The following is a 20,311-nucleotide window of genomic DNA, read 5'->3' on the forward strand; positions in this document are numbered from 1 at the left end:
AAAAAAAAAAAAAAAAAAAAAAAAAAAAAGGAAAGTAAAGGAATAAAATGACGGCTACTCTGTGGGCAGAGAGCCCTGAGGGCTGCGGATTGGTTATCTTTATGGTGATTTCTTGATCGTATGCTAATCAAGGGGTGGATTATTAATGAGTTTTCTAGCAAAGGGGTGGGGATTTCTCAGAACTGAGCGTTCTTCTCCTTTTTAGACCATGTGAGGTAACTTCTTGCCATTGCCATGGCATTTGTAAACTGTCCTGGTGCTTGTGGGAGTGTCTTTCAGCATGCTAATGTATGATAATTAGCGTATAATTAAAATATAATTAGCATATCATCAGCAGTGAGGACAGCCAGAGGTCACTTTCGTGGCCATCTTGGTTTTGGCTGGTTTTGTCTGGTTTCGGCCTGCTGCTTTACCGCACCGTTTCATCAGCAGGGTCCTTGTGGCCTGTGTCTTGTGCCGACCTCCAAGCTCACTCTGTGAGTCAGGACGCCTCAGCTCCTGGGAATGCAGCCCAGGAGGGCCCAGCCTCATTTTGCCCAGCACTTATTTGAGATGGAGCCGCTGTGGTGCTAATGCCTCTGACGCCTTGGCCGCTGCTCCTGATGCCCCTTCCTGAGTTTCTTCCACTGGCAGTGCCCCCACTGCCCACGCCGCAGGATCCTGTCTTAAAAACCCCGGGCTGATGTTCCCACTGTGGGTTCTGGGACCACAGAGCCAGCCCCAGGCCCACCCACCACGGTGCAGCCAGGCGCTGTAGCTGCAGCACGTAGCACCTGGACCGGGCTCTCGGGGGACTGAAGAGAAGCACTGGGCTTGGCATGAGGAGGACGCAATCCCGACGCCTCTCCCTTGGCGGCTCTGGGAGCTACAGCACAGCTTTCTCCTAAGGAGTCCTCCCAACTTCTTCCTTCAGCAATTCTCTCTTCTCAGTGTGGGTCAGTAGCTAAACGGAAATCCGTTCTCTGCTCACACCACTCAGGACACCAAATGCGTAGATTCTCTACGGCAGGCAATTTTCTGTTTCTCTGCAGAGACAACTGGGTGTCCTACAATTTAATTCAATCCTGGTGCTACCTGGAGTTAGCTGAGATCCCACAGGTTAAAGGCTTAGCCCCACAAAACCACCGTCCCACTTTAGACGGCAGGCGCAAATAGTGGGTCCCTAGGTTCCCACAGTTTTGTCCCACTTGGCTACACATTGGGGTTTCCACGATACCCTCCGCAGGTTCCACTGTTTGCTGTAATGGCCCATAGAACTCAGGGAAACACTTGACTTGGGTTTACGGTCCATTATCACACCAGTGCACAGCCAGATGAAGAGGGCACGGGGCGCGGTCTGGAAGGGCCCTGAGCTTAGGAGCTTGGTGTCCATGGAGCTGCTGCTCTCTCGGTGCGTGCATGTGTTGATTCACAAGCTGGACACTCCTGAACCTGCCATTTAGGGGTTTTATGGTGCTTCTATATGTAGATTTGTAGGCATGATTGAGTCACGTATTGGTCGTTGGTAAATTGAACTCAATCTCTAGCCCCTTTCCCTTCTCCACAGGTGAGAGAGGGCAGAAAGCTCCACCTTCTACCCACAGGGCTGGAGTCTCTGACATCCAGTGCCCATCCTCATGAGCATGCACTCTGGTGGGGCGCAGGGGCTTATGATGAGTAGGAAAGATTGCCTCAGCTCAGTGGCTCTGGAATTCTAAAAGATTTTTTGTTCTCTGTGCTAGGAACCAGGGAGGAAGACCAAGTATCTGTTGTTTCCCAGGGTCACTTGTCACTGGTTCTTGGCCACTGTGGTCTTCTCTTGACTCCCTTTGGAAATACAGCATCTGTAAGCATCAGGCCATGGCCAAACTGTGACAGGAGAAGTTCCTTTTACCATCCTGCTGCGTTAATAGCTTTGTCATTTTGACTTTACCTGAGCAAGACAGTGTAAGTTATAAGCATCAGCTCTGAGTCAGAGAGACCTGCTGGTGGTCTCAGCTGTGGGGCCTCCTGGCTGAGGGACATCCTCCTCAGTTGTCAAATGGGACAGAAAGCAGTTCCTGCTCGTGGGGTGTGGAGCAGGAGTAAATGAGAGGATGTGCACACAGCTCTCTAAACAGCACCTGGGTCGCCGTAAGCATTCTGTTGATGTTGGCTGGTGTGCATTGTTATTAACCTGGGGAATGAGCTGCTTTTATGAACTGGACCTTCCTAGCTCTAGTTACTATTCTGTGTGTTTAGCCACTCTTGGGAGGGAAAAGGAGTCACTACCTAGCCTTTCAAAGTTCAAAATCTTCCAGAGGGTTAGATTTTGTTGTTGTTGTTTGCTTGCTTGCTTTTGCTGTTTTCCATCAACTCTATTCAGCTATAACTTAAATAAATAAAATGGGTGAATCTTAAGCAGACACTTCAGTGAGTATCTTGTAACCACAGGGAATCAAGCTGTAGACCAAGGGTCAGCAAACAGCAAACTGTGGCCCATGGGAAAAATCTGGCCCATGACTTGTTTTTGTAAATAAAGTTTTATTGAAACCCAGCCATGCTCATTTATTTACCTGTGGTCTCTAGCTGGTTTCACTCTACAAAAGCGGCATTGAGAAGTTGTTGCGAGACCACCTACAAAGCCTAAACGATTACTGTTTGGCCCTTTTTAGAAAATGCCTGCTAACCATTGCTTATCGGCCATTTCCGTTTTCCATAGAAGTTTTTAATTTTTGCTGATGACTTTAACACTACCTTCCCTCTGGCAGAATTGTTGGTGTTGAATGGTTCGGATCCAGTGGCTGAAGTTGCCATTCGACAACTCAGCGAATCTTCAAAGCTGAAACTCAAGTCGCCAAGGAAGAAAAGCACTATTATCATATCAGGGATCTCCAAGGTACCACCGTGGTGGCTGGGGAGGTGTTTGCATCTGTCAGTGACCTGCTGCTCCTCCCCGCTTTGAGGAAGTTTAAAACGTCCAGATAGTTCCATTTGCAAATGTCAAATTATATTCCTCACCCAACAAAGGAGTCATGTGTGGTATTGTGTTTACACGGTTTATGCTGTTCACCACGGAGACTCGAGAGTTTGTAATCAGGGATGCTTTACATGTTGAGAGGCTGGTGAAACATTTAAAGAATAATTCTAGAAAGAGAGGAATATGACGTAAGACCCCCCTTTGGTGCAGAAACTCTACCCTCTTCACCACCCAGTCACAGGAACTTTCACTTTCCACGTGATGTGTTTCCAAAGCCTTTTACTTTTTTGACCTGAATGTTTATTCCTTTTGTGATCAAAGAAACAAAGACTGTAATGTCCTGCATGGACATCACACCCCCTTTCTTCCCCTTCTCCCGCTCTGTGATGTCTGCTCAGCAGGTGGCGGCGGGCGTGTGGTCCAGGCTGCAGAGAGGCCAGCCTTCGGGTGAAGGGCCATGTTACAGATCCGTACTTGTTTTATTACTTTTTTGAATTTAAAAAAATTTTATCTATGTATTTGTTTATTTTGAGACCAGCTAACTTGTTTTGAGACTGGCTAATTTTTGTATTTTGGGTGGAGATGGGGTTTCACCACATTGCCTAGGCTGGTCTTGAACTCCTGGGCTCCAGTGATCCATCTACCTCTGCCTTCCAAAGTGTTGGGATGATGGGCGTGAGCCACTGCTCCCAGCTCGTACTCTTTTTTGACATTTCCAAAAGAACAGTTGGAGGGAGGGTTGGGAGATTTTGGTTTGGAGTAAGGGAGGATGAGGAAGAATTTTGGGCAAAAGAGTGGGAGGGTGGGCCAGAGGGCACACGCGGAAGGATGAATTCCTCAGTGGCTGGAAGACGGGCCAGAACAGGACCTCGGGGTGCCAGAGATGAGTCATCAGCCTTGCCATTGCACCCAGAGGGTGGCCTTGCCCCACGTCCCTGAGGCAGGTGGGTGATGTTTTTAGGGCTTCCTGAGCACACCTCCAGGGGCCTCTCTGCAAGTCCAGGGCCCAGTAGTTGGGTTTTCTTCAGTCTTGGGTGAGTGAATGAGCACGTAAGGACAAGACCCGTGGTCATCTCCCCTATACCTCTTCTAAGATTGTATTTAAAAATCACGAGGAGCTCCTGGATCCTAGTACTTAATGTTCTGAGTCCACTGCGGTGATTGTTTTTGTTGATGCTCAGATGACAGGCTGGCACTTAAGTCAGAGCAGCACCGTGGTCCCTGAGCAAACACCTGTGCCACTGCCACCCACCCCACGGACAGTGTGACTGGCCCCCGGGAAGCCTTCGTGCCCTCCTTCCCGAACTTTCCCCCGCTCCTAGGAAAAGCTAGCCCGACTCTCAGAGGTTAATTTAGTGCTGAAATATTTTTACATAAAATATAATTTTTGAAAGGATGCACTGGTGAATTTTGACTTGCAGGTAACATAAACGAGCATGGGAACAAACAAAACAAAACCCGAAACACCCCCAGCCACTTCCTTTGTGCTGTCGTGGACTTTGAAGGACGGGCTCTCTCTCACGTCTGGTTTCCACGGATGCCACAAATGCTCCCAGCACTAGCCCATCTGTGGGAGGAAGAGGGTTAACCTCTGAGTCCCGGGGGCCACCCGCCGGCTGCCCAGGGGCTGTGGTCCCGGCCGTAAGGGAGCAACGGCCATGATGTGTGAGCGCCTTCTCTGAGGCCCGCTGCGGTGTCTTCTGAGACTTTGAAACCAGCTGTCAGAATGTTTGGAGGTGTTTTGAAACCCTCCCTTCCTTTCGTGTAACCCTTGTCTTCCTCATCGCCCTGACAGACCTCACTGTCCCAGGACCATGATGCTGCCCTGATGCAGGACTATGCAGCCTCCGTGGACAGTGCCCACCGGGAGGACGCCCCGTCCCATCCGGAGGCAGCCACAGCCTCTGCCCCGCTGGAGGAAGCCGAGTCAGCCCAGGCACCCTCTGACCCCAATCCCCAGGAGGACGAGCTAGACTCCTGGGACTTGGAGAAGGAGCCCCAGGCCGCGGCCTGGAGCGGCCCAGCCCTGCTGGACCCAGACGGTGATGAGCTGTCAGAGAGCTCCCTGAGTGTCTCGGAGCCGGGTGCCGCCAAAAAGCATAAAGGTACCTGTGCCCGAGCCCCCCACCCCAGGCCCCCCACTTGGTGGCTTCTAGCTCATGCTGGCTTCCAAGCTGAAGTCATCTGCTTTCCTTCCCTTTGTCCCCTGCAAGCTCCCTCCCAACCTCACCCGCTGCCCGGCCAGCAACGCCCCGTGCTGAATGGTTGAGCCCACAGGGGTGTCTGCAGGTCCTTCTGTGTGAGAGTCGGGGTCCTCTCTGCATTTGGGGCCAGTGTGTGTCCCTGCCTAGAGGCCCCTTCCTCAGTCCAGGCTCGCTCCTCCTGGCTTCCCCAGGGGTCACCAGGAGCCCTACACTATGAAGGGGCCACAGAGACTCAGAGCAAAGCCAGGCAGAGCCCAGGGCACCTTCCACTGTGGATTTGGGCATCTCTGCTCCTTTGGGCCTCTCTGACTCTCCCCTGCACCTAAAACAAACCAGACCTCACCACTTGACTCTAGGAGGCTCTACAGGGAGAGAAGTCCCGGGAATCATGAATCGATTAACTTAGTATGTGGGTGGTGAGGAGGTGAGCCTTTCATTAGTGCTGAATATTTCCATCCGCCCCGAGTCAGGGCTTTAAAACTAGACATTCCTTAAGCGTGTGCAGATTTGCCGAGATAGCACCTTGGCGTAAGTAACCTGAATGTATTTGCTAAGGGCATGTAGTCCAGGAGCTTGGAGTCAGTTCCAGATGTGAGACTCACCGGGCCTCCGCGTCCTCCATCAGAAAGAACATGTCCGCTGCCTGCGCCCACCTGACTCCACCATTCAGGGGGCAAAAGGACATCTCAGTGCAGAAGACAGGACTGGGGCGGAGCAGGCGCCAAAGCCAAGCCATGAGCTCAGGTGACACTCGGCGTTAACTCCTGGCTCTGGCCCCTGTGTGGGCTCCAAGCCTCTCAGCAGAAATCTCAGGATGTCCTAAGACCGTCTGTCGGGAAATCTCAGGGGCTCCTGGGGGGCGCGGTGGTGAGCGCTGCTGTCACTGCCTCTCTTGCCCTCTGTTCTTGATGCCACACACCACTGGTTCTCAAACCAGCACTTCTCCTCCAGGGGATATTGGCAGTGTCTGGAGACACTTTAGCTGTGACAACTGGGAGGCTGGGGTGTAGCTGGCGTCCAGTGAATGGAGGCCAGGGATGTCACTCAACACCCTGCCCGGCACAGGACACACCCCACAAGGCAGCCTCAAAGTGCAGGACGCTCTGGTCCCAAATGTCCCTGGTTCCAAATCTGACAGCCTGCTGTTTGCTAGACTCTCTGCATCTGTCCTCGTCCCCTCTCTCCCTGTCCTTGCTTTGTGTCCCTCAGCCATGGTACACCGTGGCCACCCTCTCCCACCCTCTTTGCCAGTGTCGTCAGGATAGATGTGGGGAAAATGGAAAGTCAGGAGAGGAAAGGGAGAAGGAGGAAATTCCTGGGTGAGATGTCAGACCCCTTGGCCTCCGTTTGCCCACTGCCTGGCCTTGGGGTGCTTTCTGCCTGAGCCCCCATCCACAGAGCACTTGGGGGCCATAAGCTGCACGCTGACCTCTGTGACAGGCTCCTGTGCTCCTGTTAAGAGGCCTTGGCTTGGGTTATGTCAAAGGTGACCTGGTCACCTGACCTGCACACCTGAGGCCTATTCTTTGTCTTGGAGATGGTGAGTGCTGGGCGAGGTGGGACCCACAGGGTGCAGGGTGGGATGTCTCCTCCTCTCCCTTCCCTGACTCAGTGGCCCATTTCCTCTTGTCCTGGCAGCACCCAGCCCCACATCTGCCCTCCTCATTCCTTCTGAAATGCCAAGCCTCGCTCACCCTGCTCATGCCAAGATTTGTGTTCCTTCACCCAGCCCTTCCTCCTTCCTCTGTCTGCTTTCCCTCCTGGCGAGGCCTTTCGCTGGGTTTCCATCCTCGCTGTGTCAGCCACCCTGCTCCTCTCCCTTCACGGGCCAGGTGGATGAAGGGTCCTCCCAACTGTTTCAGGACTGGGTGTTAGGCAGGTGTGCTGGGAGCTGGGGCTGGCTGCCCGCACCGCCTGCGCGGAGCTCCCCGAGGCTTGGCTTTTGGGAAGGCAGCAGAGAGGCTCAGCTATGCAGTTCATCTGGCCCTGCGTCTGTACTGCATTGACCAAAGGTTTTTTAACAGGACATACTTGGCAGCGGTTTAAAATTTTTCCTTCCAGTGTTTTTTTAAGAGACTCATACTCAGCATCTCTGTGAGATGTTGTCACAGCCTGAGAGATTCTGTGTTATGGGTACCAAATAATTTTCATTTTTTGACCAAACATTTCTCAAAACTGGTAATAGAGGGTGTCTTTTTTAAAAACTAAAGATTTTGTTTGTTTGTTTGTTTGTTTGTTTGTTTGTTTAAGAACTGTTTGTATCTTCTGCCTGAGGAGTTTGTATTAGGTTTCTGAGAGTGTCTGTGTATTTAGAACTCTCAGGGAGGTTCTGCTGGTTGGAAATGGACATATTGTGATGCTGCAGCCAACACAGGAAATGTAGTCCCCAAATTCTGATCTACTTTTAGTTTACAAAAAGATCAATGAAGTTGGCCACTGTTGTGGATACTCAGCACCACTGAACCGTGTAGCTAGAAATGGTTACAAGGGTAAATTATATTACCGCAAGTAAGGACAAAAGTTTCAAGGGAGGTTTTGGGAAAAAAAAACCAAACTGAACAGTAGAAAACCTTGCCAAATGTCCCGCACAGTGACTTCCCGTGTGCGTGTGATTAGACGGGTCACCAAATGTCCCGCACAGTGACTTCCCGTGTGCGTGTGATTAGACGGGTCACCAAATGTCCCGCACAGTGACTTCCCGTGTGCGTGTGATTAGACGGGTCACCAAATGTCCCGCACAGTGACTTCCCGTGTGCATGTGATTAGACGGGTCACCAAATGTCCCGCACAGTGACTTCCCGTGTGCGTGTGATTAGGCAGCTCGGAACCCTTGCCCACGTCCACTCTGATGTTGCTCTTGCATAATTCTGCCTCTTCTCTTCATCTCCTGCTCATTCCCCTTAACTTAAGAGGATCGCTATGCCAACCAGAATTAATTGCCTGCACAGTAAGTTATTTTCGTCTTATTTTTTTCAATTACATGTAGCCATCCTAGGAGTGCAGCCTGTAGCCAGCCGGCCTGCCTGCCTTGCGCTCCCTCCCCTCTCCGCCTTTACCTTCCTAGGTTGCTAGTTCCCCGCGCTCCTCCTGAAAGTGCTCTGGCCGAGGTTGTGCAGCACCTCTCAGGTGAGGGCGCTCGCTCTGATACCTGACGTGACCAAGCAACCTCACTGTGGCCCCACAGGAAGAGGCTGGTTCCCTTCGTCCTCCTCCAGATCTAAAAAGTAGTCATGTCTATTAATGGAGCATCTGTGGGTCCAGTTGAAATCTGAAGCTGTATTTGGGAGGCCAAAGACAATTTTTTTTTCTGGTCATTGTTTTCGTATCTGCTGAATATTACGACAGATGCTTCAATTAGCTATTTATATCTGTTAGACCCAGTAGAAACAAATAGGAATAAATGTGGAAATATTTATGACATTAGAGCTATAATTTAGATTAATTATGTTAAAATTCTTTTGTGTATTTGTTTATGCTTCAGCCTTTTTATGATTTGTGTTTTGAACCTTGTGAGAACCAGGGAAAGACTTTTCTTCTCCCTGTCCCCCATTTAAAATCTTGGTTACTTGCTTCAAATTTCACATCACCTCTCCCCAAATTGTCTTGAGGAATCTTGAAGGTTGTAGGTGAGGTCCAAATCTTGCTTCTTGCTGTTGGCATAGAGAAGGGAGCCCAGAATCAGGTAGACAGTCTTCATGAAATCAACATGGCCCTGGCTGTTCTTGCCTGTGGTGTGAACTTCGCTGTCAGCAAAGGGCATCAGGTTCTGCAGTCTCAAAGTCAAGTGCAGCATACCCTCCCATCAGTTACTGGGTCAGTCAGGGTCCTCCAGAGAAGCAGAAGCCATAGGTTACATATTTAAGGAACTGACTCACATGACTGTGGGGGCGGACAGGTCTGAAATCTACAGTGCAGGCGGCAGGCTAGAGACCCCTGCAAGAGCTGATGCTCCAGAATTTCTTCCTCCCTGGAAAACCAGTGTTTGCTCTTAGGGCCTTCAGCTGATTGGACGAGGCCCACCCACATTCTCCAGGATAATCTCCTTTACTTAAAGTCTGCTGGTGGAGTTGTTCCCCACATCTGCACAGTGCCCTCCCAACCACTCCTCAGTTCTTGTTCTATTGCATCTCTGGGGGCTGCAGCCAGGTTGACACAGCAACGCCTTCCAGGCATTGCTCGTCGAGGTGGGCAGACAAGTACATTCCATATGGGGTCAGTGCCCAGGAGACAGGAGCGTGCTCCCGTGTCGGCTCCGACCCTCACAGCCACTGTGGGGCGGCTATTTAGTGTGCAGTGGCAAATCGGGGGTCGTGTTCTTCCTGCAATGTTTACCCCAAAGGTAGTGGTGGACAGTCTGCTTCCAAGTTGAGACAGGCTTTCCAGGTGCTATTGAGAAAGGGAATGGAATGACCTCTGTCCGCGTGGTGGTCCTTCATGGCTGATGAGTCACACGTTGCCTGAGGTGAGTCAGCATGGCTGGGATCCCCTCCTCCCCCGCCCCTGCATGCCTCTGGAGATGCAGCTCGTTCTGGGAATCCCGCCTGAGTCCTTGCCGGATTAGGGGGCTTTGCTCCGTGAGACCCCAGGGGCTTTGGTGTATCCACCCTCTCTGTAGGCTCCTCCCCAGGGACCACAGACGTGCCCATTTCCCCAGACACTTGGCTGGCCACTTCTCAGACGTCCTGAGCAGCACGGAAGAGCGGGGCCTGAGAACATGGACTTCAGAGCCAGAAAGCCTAGTGTTACACACCTGCCCCCGTCAGCGTGTGACCCCAGACCACTGCCCCTCCAAACCTTAGCTTTCCCATCTGTCCCTACGGAGTCTAGCAGACATAAATAGCTAATTAAGGAATCTGTTTTAAAATCCCATAGGTGGGAAAACAGTGACCAGAAGCAACCTAAAAATGGTAGGAACCAGGCCCCCTTCCTCAGAGGCGGCTGGGGCATAACTGAGGGTCCAGTCTCCAGACTGCAGACCTCAGTCCCACCCCCACGTGACCATCCTCTGTAGAAGTTGATGCCATCCCCCAGAAGCCATGGCAAATCATCAGGCTAGAGAAAGTGTGCAAGTCACAAAAATGATTTCGGGAAGATTTGCACATGGGCACATACAGCACAATCTGGTTTCTGGCACTGATGTTGAACTATGAAATTTAACAGAACAGGCTGGGTGGGGTGACTCACACCTGTAATCCCAGCACTTTGGGAGGCCGAGGCGGGTGGATCACAAGGTCAGGAATTGGAGACCAGCCTGGCCAATATGATGAAACCCCGTCTCTACTAAAAATGCAAAAATTAGCCGGGTGTAGTGGGTGGTGTGCGCCTGTAGTCCCAGCTGCTCTGGAGGCTGAGGCAGAAAAGTCGCCTGAGCCTGCGAGGTGGAGGTTGCAGTGAGCCGAAATCGCGCCACTGCACTCCAGCCTGGCGACACAGCGAGACTCCGTCTCAAAAAAAAGAAAAAATAAATTTAACAAAACAGCTGACGTGCTCTGGAGATTGTGAGTGAAGATGGAAGAACAGAAAATAATCTTGTTACCAGCCCCTTGGGGTGGAGTGTGGCCCATGGAAGCAGGCGCAGGGAGCTGCCAGTAAAACCAGTGGGTCCCTCGGGGTATGGACAGACACAGACTGGAGCCAGCAGGGACGTTGCAGACAAACATGCCCTGCGGATCTTTCTTGTCTAGCATCTTTTTTTTGCTCAGGCAGTTGCCTCCCCCTCCCAGTTTTAGGCACTTGTAGTACAGTTTCACTTGCATGAGTTATAACTGCTTGAAAATGTGCATATCCTATTTTATTTCTTTTTTTAAAAAAAAGTTTTAATTTTTTTATTTTTTAAAATTAGAGATGGGGTCTTGCTATGTTGCCCAGGCTTGTCTCCAATTCCTGGGCTCAAGGGATTCTCCACACCTCAGCCTGCTGAAGTGCTGGGATTCCAGGCATAAGTCACCGTGCCAGGCTCGTATTCCTGTTCGGAAGTCTTTCGGGCACAATCGTGCCCTGCTCATCTTACCTCACTTCTCTCTTAACCGGGGCACACCATGCTTCTCTGGCGTGGCACGGGGCCTGAGGGTGGGCTTCATCAGCTTCTCCCGGCATAGCCCTGGGGCCTGCAGGCCCCCAGAGTGAAGCGTGAAGAAGCATGAGCAGTGCCACACAGGAAAGCAGGCACGTGGCCTGTGTCGCCGGCCCTGGCCCACCCTGCGTTGCTGGCTGTGACCTCCATGTGCTCTAATCACTGGTGGCATTTTGGCCGGACCCGGGCTAGCAGTGGGTAACCCCAGCTGCATGTTTGAAAGACCTGGGATCTTTTGAAAAATGCTCATGCTCGGTGTCCCTGGACCCCCATCATGTCAGATTCTCCAGAAAGGGACTGCGCACCTGTAGTTCGTAGAGGCCGGCTGATTCAAGGGCTCGGAGCTGAGGATGCTGCTCCACTGTCCTCTCCTTCACGTGGCTGCCTGGCTTCTAAGGACAACAGGAAGACCTGGTGGGGGTTCCTGGATCCTTGAGCCCAATGCATGTCACCCCCCCACCCCCACCAGGGTTACATCACAGCACCACAAACGGTGTTTTCAACACCAGGAGTCAATTCTCTCCCAGTTCTGGAGGCTGGAAGTCTGAGCTGGTGGTGCTGGCAGGGCCGGCCCCTTCTGAGCCTCTCCAGCTCCTGACGGCTGCTGACAACCTCTAGCACTCCTTGGCTTGTAGAAGCATCGCCCTGCACTCTGCCTTCATCTTCACATGGCATTCTTCCTGTGACTCTTCAGTGTCCTCCCCTGTGTGTCTGCCTCTGTTTCTGAATTTTCCCTTTTGATAGGACAGCAGGCATATTGGATCGGGGCCACTCCAATGATCTCGTTTAACTTCATGACTTCCCAAAGACCCCGTCTCCAAATAAGGTCACATTCTGTGAATACTGGGGGTTAGGACTAGAACATATGAATCTGGTTGGGGTTGGGGAGCAATGTCCAGCCCCTGACATTGTCCCTGCTCATACCTCAGGCCTGGATCCAGACCCCAGGCCAGATTCAGTGCAGGGATGCCTATGAAATGGACTTTGGAGATGGACCAGGAGAGAACCTCTTACTGCCGGAGGGTCTGAGTCCTTGGGCCTGCGATTGACCCTGGGGATGGGTTGGTGGTCCCTCCCCTAGGCCTCCATTTCCCCCGGGAAGTGAAGAGGGTGACGTTGGAGCAGTCCAGGTGAAGCTGATGGATCCACCCCTTCCTCTCCCCTGTTCCACCTGAGAGCCCATGTCCATATGCCCTTCAGGGCCTCCAAGATCAACCTAAAGCAGAGCTTCAAGGCAGGTGCTTATAGATCAGAAATGCCACCGAGGGCCCCCCTCATCCCCCAAACTCAGGTCACCTGGTTGGCTCAGAGCCCCATGACAGCTGGGGTCCCTTTGCCTGGAAGCCCGTATCACTGTGCCCAGGGCATTTCCCCAGCAGGTGCCTCTCATATACTAGGCAATGAGCCACCTCGGCACCACTGCACCAACCCCACTGGCCAAACTCCAAAGTCATGTCCAGTTGGGGGTCATTCCTCAGCCGTTGGAACACGCCCTGCTGCGGGTGGTTTTTCATGATGTGCTGCATTTTTCAGGGATGTGAGTCACTCCAGGAACTGACACTGATGTCCCACAGGTGTAGCCATTAAGCCTGCAGACAAGAGTGACGTCGTTTCCATGTTTATCCCACTTACCCTCTTGTTTCATTCCTTTTCCAGCAGTCCCTGAAACCCCTGTGCACAGGCCCCCAACTCTAGATCACTGTGAAACGTGTCCAAATGATACGTCATAAAAAGTGGTTGTATCGAGAGAGTAAAGTTTTTAAAGAATTATCGCCGCTTGGTCAAATTAAATTCAGCCCATTGCGGCTCTTCGTCTTCCCATTTTCTGTCCTGTAACCTGGGCAGAGCAGATAGGACACAGAAGTTCATGCTTGAAGCCAGGCTCGGGCACACGCTGCTTTCCGCATAGTAGGCTTTGATGATACAGAGTCCTCAGCAGGTCTAGGTCAGGCGTCTCCGACTGTCCACGGGTGCCACCATTGCTGGTGTGCATTTCATTTAGAAGAGGGAATGGATATTCTTCGTCCCCTCCTCTAACCTTCTCAACGTGGGTGGCGGTTTGCATATGTCAAGGATATTCAAATGTTTATTGGATGTGCCAATCACAAAGGGAATAAATTATCACATTAAGTATAAAGCTCCTCTTCAGGATGATCAGACCTGTGTTCTTTCAAAGTCATTACCACCTACATGCAAGCGGTAATGAATTTCACAGGCTGGCCTCGGATGCTGACTCCTGCGACCTTGCCAGCCTCGGTTAACAGGATGTTCAGCTCATTTGTGAAAAAGCAAATTAGTGGGCTCTTGCACCCTCTACATTAGCTTGCATTTGACCTCTAAGGGATCATTGCTGTTTAAATTATTGTTGCTGCTGCTGCTAATTTTATTCTGTTCCATATTCCACTACCTGACAGATAACTATATCCAGATAAGTAACCGGATATAGATATCTGTATCTGTCTATGAATGGATCACACAAAATTGAGATTTTGTAGGCCAAAAATACCCAAGTAACCAACTTTAGATGGCAGAACCTAATAGATATGATAGGATCTGGAGTGGCTTTTTAATAAAACATTATTCCCAGAAGAGCACATATTATTTAACACTCCTAAGACACTGAATGCCATTGTTCTCAGGGTCCTTAGCTGGGTTTTATGAGTGTGACCATCCTTTCTGGGGCACGGTACTGCTTTCCCACTTACAGCCTTCCTAATGAAGGGAAGTGGGTGGCACAGAGGGGACCCAGGTGTCCTCGGTGTCCCAACCTAGGCAACAGCTGTCTGCCTCCATTTGGTCTGATAAAAAATCAGGGATAGAGGCCAAAATACCTGGGCGTGGTGGCAGACACCTGTAATCCCAGCTACTTGGGAGGCTGAGGTGGGAGAATCGCTTGAACCTGGGAGGTGGAGGTTGCAGTGAGCCAAGATTGCGCCGCTGCACTCCAGCCTAGGTGACAGCAAGACTCTGTCTCAAAAAAAAAAAAAGAAAAAAAAAGAAAAATTAGGAATATAAATACCGTCCTTGGAAATGGATACCAAGCGACAGTCCAGGCTCACTGCTTCTACGGTTATAATCTTTCCATTTCCTCTTGAAAACTCTAGTTTCCTAAAAGCCACATTCCTGTTGTTGTTCTCCTGCAGGTAGTGACAGCACATTGAAGTAATAAACCAGCCCTTCATTAAAGGCATTCGAGCCTCCTTCTTCCCTTGTCCCATTGGACCAGTCATTCAGCCTCTCATCCCCTGCCCACTTGACCAGCCCCTGTGCTTCCCTCTTCCAGGAGGAATTCTAAGGAAAGGTGCTAAGCTGTTCTTCCGCCGGCGGCATCAACAGAAAGACCCGGGCATGAGTCAGTCACACAATGACCTTGTGTTCCTGGAGCAGCCAGAGCATTCCCGGAGGAAAGGGGTCACCATCACCAAGATCCTGAACAAGAAGCTGCTCTCCAGGCACAGAAACAAGAACGCCATGAACGGTGCCCCCGTGGAGCCCTGCACGTAGGGACTGAGGTCACCACCGCCAAGCCAGAAGACCTGCACCCATGTTACCACCCTCACCAGGACACAGCGAGTGTCCGCCAGGTGTCCAGATGCCCTGCTTGTCTTGCTGGGTTTCTTCCAACCATCTAGTCTTTTAAAGGGAAAACAAAATCTGAGTCTCCAGCCAGGAGGCTTTCCCCAAAGAGGGCGAAAAAGCCTAACTTGCCACCAGATGCCAAATGAGACTTGACAGCTCCAGAGCTTGGGCCGTGCTCAAAGCTAAGAGTCAGGGCTAAATATTAGAAGGAGATTAACATTATAAGAGAAATAATACACTCAAATGGATTGTGGAGGGCAGGTTTGAGGGACTCAGTTTACCTATTTACACACTAACGAGTGTTGTTTTGGACCCATGCCTGGACCATGTCACAAAAAGGAGGTGCCCTTCTGTGCTGTCACTGTGAATGGAATGGGTGGGTCACCTGTCCTCATCTGCTGCTTGGACTAAAACACGCAGCTGGCCCTGAGTACAGGGAGGTGGAACATAGGCAGGATTTTTATAGAGAAATTATGATAGGAATGGGAATGCAGTTGCACATGTAGGAAGACATCTGCCTTCGATATTAGCCATAGAACTCGAACATTATATCCTATGCACAGTATGCGGACACTTTTCTAAGTTTACTTTGAGCCTACTTGCAAGTGGAAGATACATATATTCTCACACAGTTTTTACATTTTTCTCTATTGTGTTAAAAGCTCTAATAACACTAGTGGAGCAGTTGACAGCCAGGGTTTTTTTTCCTGCTTGTCATACTTGCTAAACAAGAGCACAGCAGGCCTGTCGAATGAAGTCGGGAGCCATACGTGACCGCTCGTAGAACACAGTAACCAAACACAGACATGGATTTTGCCAAATGCTGCCAGGAGCCAAAACAAAGTCCTTTTAGGGCAGTAGAGGAAGTTATTTTGTGTCTCAGGTGTCAGTCTTAGGAATGGAAGTTTAAATGGGCCACACTTGGGGAAATTCCTTCTCTGAGCACTTCAGAATTTCGCTGTCAGCAGTACTCTTGGACACAGTTTGGGGTGCCCTTGTTTGGGGTTGTTTTGGTAGAAAACGTGATGAACCTGGCACTCCGTTTTAATGTCCCTAGGTATCGTTCCAGTCGCTTTCCTCCTCAGCTGCCTTTATACTTCACTTCATTCACAGTTTTCACTTTGGTCCGCTCCTTCCGAATGTGCCACTTCCAGTAGACGTGCTGGTGAACGAGCAGTCATCACTGGGGTGAAGTGTTTTTGACAGTTTAATGTGATTCACTTTTCTCCAAAGAGATGTAAAAGGCTGTTATGAACACTTGACTTCTGTCCTGGAGATGGAGATGGGAGAGCTTCCTTCCACAGGCGTTCTTTAATCCTTAAACATTAAATATTTCAGAGGTCACAGAGCCTCTGGTGAGTAGAAACCTATATAAAGACCAAAATTACAGGATTTTTTTCTTTTAGGGGGAGAGATTAGAACACTAGATTAGGAATTTCACTTTAAGATGCACATTACACACTTCTTAGGTGTTCCAGGAATTATCAATTGACTTTAAAATGACTTTTACAACCTGCTTTGTTTTTAAAAATTATATTCCAATTTTAATGATTTTTTTTTTTTTTTTTAAAAGCACTTGGAGTTGCAAAATATATGAACACTACCCAGTTTCTGTCCCCAGAGTCAGGCACCACTGCTAATCTTTTGGGACAGATGTTCACTTGAATGTTTTACTTGAGGTTTTACCGCTCTGGGCCACATGGTAAAAAGAGCCTGAGACAGAATTCCGAGAGGATATTATGTGATTATGTGTCAGAATTTCAGACACTGATGAGAAGTTTTTAATTGTTCTTTGTGTTTGATTTTGGAATTCAGGCGCACTCTATTCAAGTGCGAGGATGTCAGAAGCTTTTTTTATTAAAAAAAAAAATTTTTGGAGGCGGGTTTCACTCTGTTGCCCAGGCTTGAGTGCAATGGTGGCTCACTGCAACCTCCCAGGTTTAAGCAATTCTCCCGCCTCAGCCTCCCAAGTAGCTGGGATTACAGGCCTGCGCCACCACATCTGGCTAATTTATGTATATTTAGTAGAGATGGAATTTCTCCAAGTCGGTTAGGCTGGTCTCAAACTCCTGACCTCAGGTGATCCACCTGCCTCGGCCTCCAAAAGCGCTGGGATTATAGGCGTGAGCCACTGTGCCAGGCCCAGAATTTTAGATTAAGCCTTCTTGCTCCCCTCAAAAAAGTTTTTAACCATCCCATTTCCAGATGAATCCCATGAGCACTGCTTACTGTCAAATACCTAGGTCTGGGGTTCTGCTTCCCATAGACACGCTCACGTGGTCTCCATGCTCACGTGGTCTCCATCCAGTGGCCTTTTCTGAAGTCACAGAAAACACCAATGTAGCAGGAAGTTGCTGAAGCACTCGCCAAGGAAACACGTAGGCTGGCTTCAGGGTAGCACCTCGAGAAAACGGGCTCTGTTGATACTGTGAATGTTTCTTTTCCAAGCTATTTTATACAGGTTTGTTTTCCCACGGTGTAGGGTATTTATGATAAAGTAAGTGTTGTGAAGGTTAAAGATCAATTAAGATGATCCACCAAATACTAAAAATGCTGATGTGTAAATCACCTTTATCGCCTCACCTCTTCTACAAGCTTCTGTGGCTTGCGGGCTTTTGTTTTTGGTGTTTGGGTGAATGTTTTGTTGAGTGGGGTTTTAAAAGCGATTCCTTGTGAACACTAAGGTTAATTGTGTCTGCATCCCTGGAACTGAGTGCTCATGTTGGTTTTAATGAGCTGGCAGCCCTTCCCAGTTTGCTTTGTTTAAGGAGGTGTGTCTGTTCTTTGTGGAGAAATGAAATGGAGCTTTAAGTGTGTGTGTGGTGTGTGCGTCTGCACACACGTGTGTGTTATTGTAGCAATAACAAAAGTAGCCATCTCCTTGTTCCAGTTGAAAACCTGCTGTGAGAGTTTTGATAGAGCACTTTATTTTAACCAAGTTTCAAGTCTCAGTTCAAAACCAGCCCTGATCCCTCATGACAGCTACTCGCCAGCGGCCACTCAGTAACAAATTGGTGCCCATTTAGGTTTGTGCTTGGGTTTTACTGGCCACATCTACAGATGAGAGTTGCAGAGTTTCTTTGAGCAGAGAGGGAAAGATCAATTTACGCTGCTGGCCACCAAAGGCTGGTGTTTCCTGGGTAATAGTCTCACGACTCTTAATCTGGAAACTTCCGAGTACGAATTGGTGGACGGTGGCAATCAGGACATTTATCTCTGTCAGATGGAAACAGACCTCCGGACTGGCATAAACCCTGCTGCCAGGCCCTCTCCCCACTGCCCCAAACTGACCCAGACACGATGACCAAAGCATCCTGCACAGGGCAAGGCCCCTGCGGAATCCTGCAGGGCAAACTCAGGTTACCCTGGGCCCATGACCGTTTACATTTGAAACACAGTCCACTGCCCCGTTCCCGCAGCTAGCAGCTGGGCAGTAACGCACCACGCATCATTTAGGCTTCTGGTTTGTTGTTTACCAATGTTATGTCAAAACTGCATTTTATAAAGAAGAAAATGGCAGGTTTTCCAGGTCCGCGGAAAGGTTTGGCCTGACGCTGGAGTGCAATGATGAACTTTCGTGACAATGATTGTATTCCTCAGTAGCACTTTAAACACCGAAGACAGCCCTGCACCTTGCCTGTGCACAGGCTGCGTGGGCTCCTTTGGAGAAGATGTGGCTGGAACACAAACAATCTTTGAAATAAATAAATGTGCATACGGAACACTACATGCTGGGTTGTTCTGCCCGAGTCCTGTTCTGTCCTGGAGGCCTCAGGTCTTCTCTTACTGTTCCCTTCATCAGGTCACTGCAAGTGACAAACCATCACAGTCAATTAACATCAAAGAAGAGGCAGGCTGGGCACAGTGGCTCACGCCTGTAATCCCAGCACTTTGGGAGGCCGAGGTGGGTGGATCATCTGAGGTCAGGAGTTTGAAACCAGCCTGGCCAACATGGTGAAACCCCGTCTCTACTTAAAATATAAAAATTAGCCAGGTTTGGTGGCACTCGCCTGTAATTCCAGCTACTTGGGAGGTTGAGGCAAGAGAATTGCTTGAAGCGGGGAGATGGAGGTTGCAGTGAGCCGAGATCTAACCATTGCACCCCAGCCTGGGAGACAGAGTGAGACTCTGTCTTAAAAAAAAAAAAAAAGTGTTTCCAGTGACCCTTGGGTCAGGGTGAATTGTGGATGCTGCACATCAGGGACCGTTGTCCTGGGCTCCCCCAGCGGCAGAGCCCGGTATGCAGTGGCCTGAGGGTGACACACCTGGGAAGTGCCAATGGAGTGCCGAGGTCCGGCCGAGGGAGTGGAACAGGAGTACGAAGCCCACACAAGGGTGCGTGTCTGGTGGTCCTTGTGAAGGGCAGCCATGCCCCACGCGGTGCACAAGGACCTTCTGAGGGGCTCTCTTCACCTGGGTGGGGGGAAGCGTTCTTCCATCCTAGGAAGCCGTTGTCCATTCCGCACCCTGGTGGGTGGCCCACGTGCATGCAGAGGGGCACTGGTACCTGGCTCAGCCACGGGTGCAATGGTGTCTGCACGTGCATGGGGCTCACAGGGGTTCTGGGGTGGAGGCAGTGGAGTCGGGGGTCACAGACGTGTCTTGTGGGACCCCATGGAGGCATCTTGCCTCCTTGGTGGTCATCAGTTCCCGTGGTCTCCGTCAGCCTTCATTTCCCCTGCAGTGCCCACATACCAGAGCAAATGGAGAGCTGGGGTCCTGGAGAAAGCTGCTGGACAGGCCCAGCCTCCTGCCCCCACGCCCCGGACCCTTCCTCTCGGCTGCCCCGCCCACCCGCTAGACACGTGTAGACCCTCAGAGGGAGCTTGATACTTCCCAGCTGGGTTCCAGGTCTTCTGCTCCATTTACTGGGCACCGCAGGGTGGTGATGGCAGCGTTTCTTGTTAGAAGTGGTTCGGGCCCCAGTGATTCAACTCTTGCTTGCTCTGTGTGGCCAGTGGGACCCACTTTGTGCTGATGCTCCGGGTGGAGGCTGGAGTGAGTGGCTGGAGGCCAAGCTTTTCCTAATTTACCAACTTTCCGAAGCTGATCACCTCCAGGTGAGCGCTGTGTTCTTGCCAGTGTGTTCTACACTGCCCAGATTAAGCCAGCTCAACCACCCTCGGTCCTCGTGCCTGGCAGTTCACACTCGCTCTTCGAATGGTCTAACCCAACTCAAGCCTGCCTTCTCCACGAAGGAGCTCCTCCATGAGTGCGGAAGGGCCGTGCCCGCAGCGTGGCTCAGGCCTCCGGCTTTCCGGCTTCGCTGTCCGGCATTGCTCTCATTTCCTATATCCCCCAGGGCTTCGTACAGTCACTGCCCACCTAGCAGAGCAAGGAAGACGCTCAGCTGATGACCCCAACGTGAGCACAGACAGCAGCTCTGCCTCCATCTACCTCACGCCCCTCACCCAGGACCCAGTGCTGGGGACAGAGCAGGCCACTGGAGGGGATGGTCACATGCTGTTTTGACCTTAGCACCCCTACGAAGACAGGGTGATGCGTGTCTGTGTTAAT

At 50.6% G+C, this 20,311-nt stretch overlaps 1 protein-coding gene across 1 annotated transcript in view; it reads left to right on the top strand.

Annotated features, from left to right (window-relative positions):
• Positions 1 to 18,521, top strand: part of C2CD2 (C2 calcium dependent domain containing 2) — a 74,795-nt gene extending 56,274 nt beyond the window's left edge. The window contains exons 12-14 of the mRNA XM_037741992.1: positions 2,730 to 2,857; positions 4,734 to 5,043; positions 14,499 to 18,521. Coding sequence (XP_037597920.1) covers positions 2,730 to 2,857; positions 4,734 to 5,043; positions 14,499 to 14,719 — 659 coding nt within the window. The 3' untranslated portion in view covers positions 14,720 to 18,521. The remainder of the gene's footprint in view (positions 1 to 2,729; positions 2,858 to 4,733; positions 5,044 to 14,498) is intronic.
• Positions 18,522 to 20,311: the final 1,790 nt, after the last annotated feature.

This window comes from Cebus imitator, unplaced genomic scaffold, assembly GCF_001604975.1.
Source record: "Cebus imitator isolate Cc_AM_T3 unplaced genomic scaffold, Cebus_imitator-1.0 Scaffold112, whole genome shotgun sequence".
NCBI lineage: Eukaryota > Metazoa > Chordata > Mammalia > Primates > Cebidae > Cebus > Cebus imitator.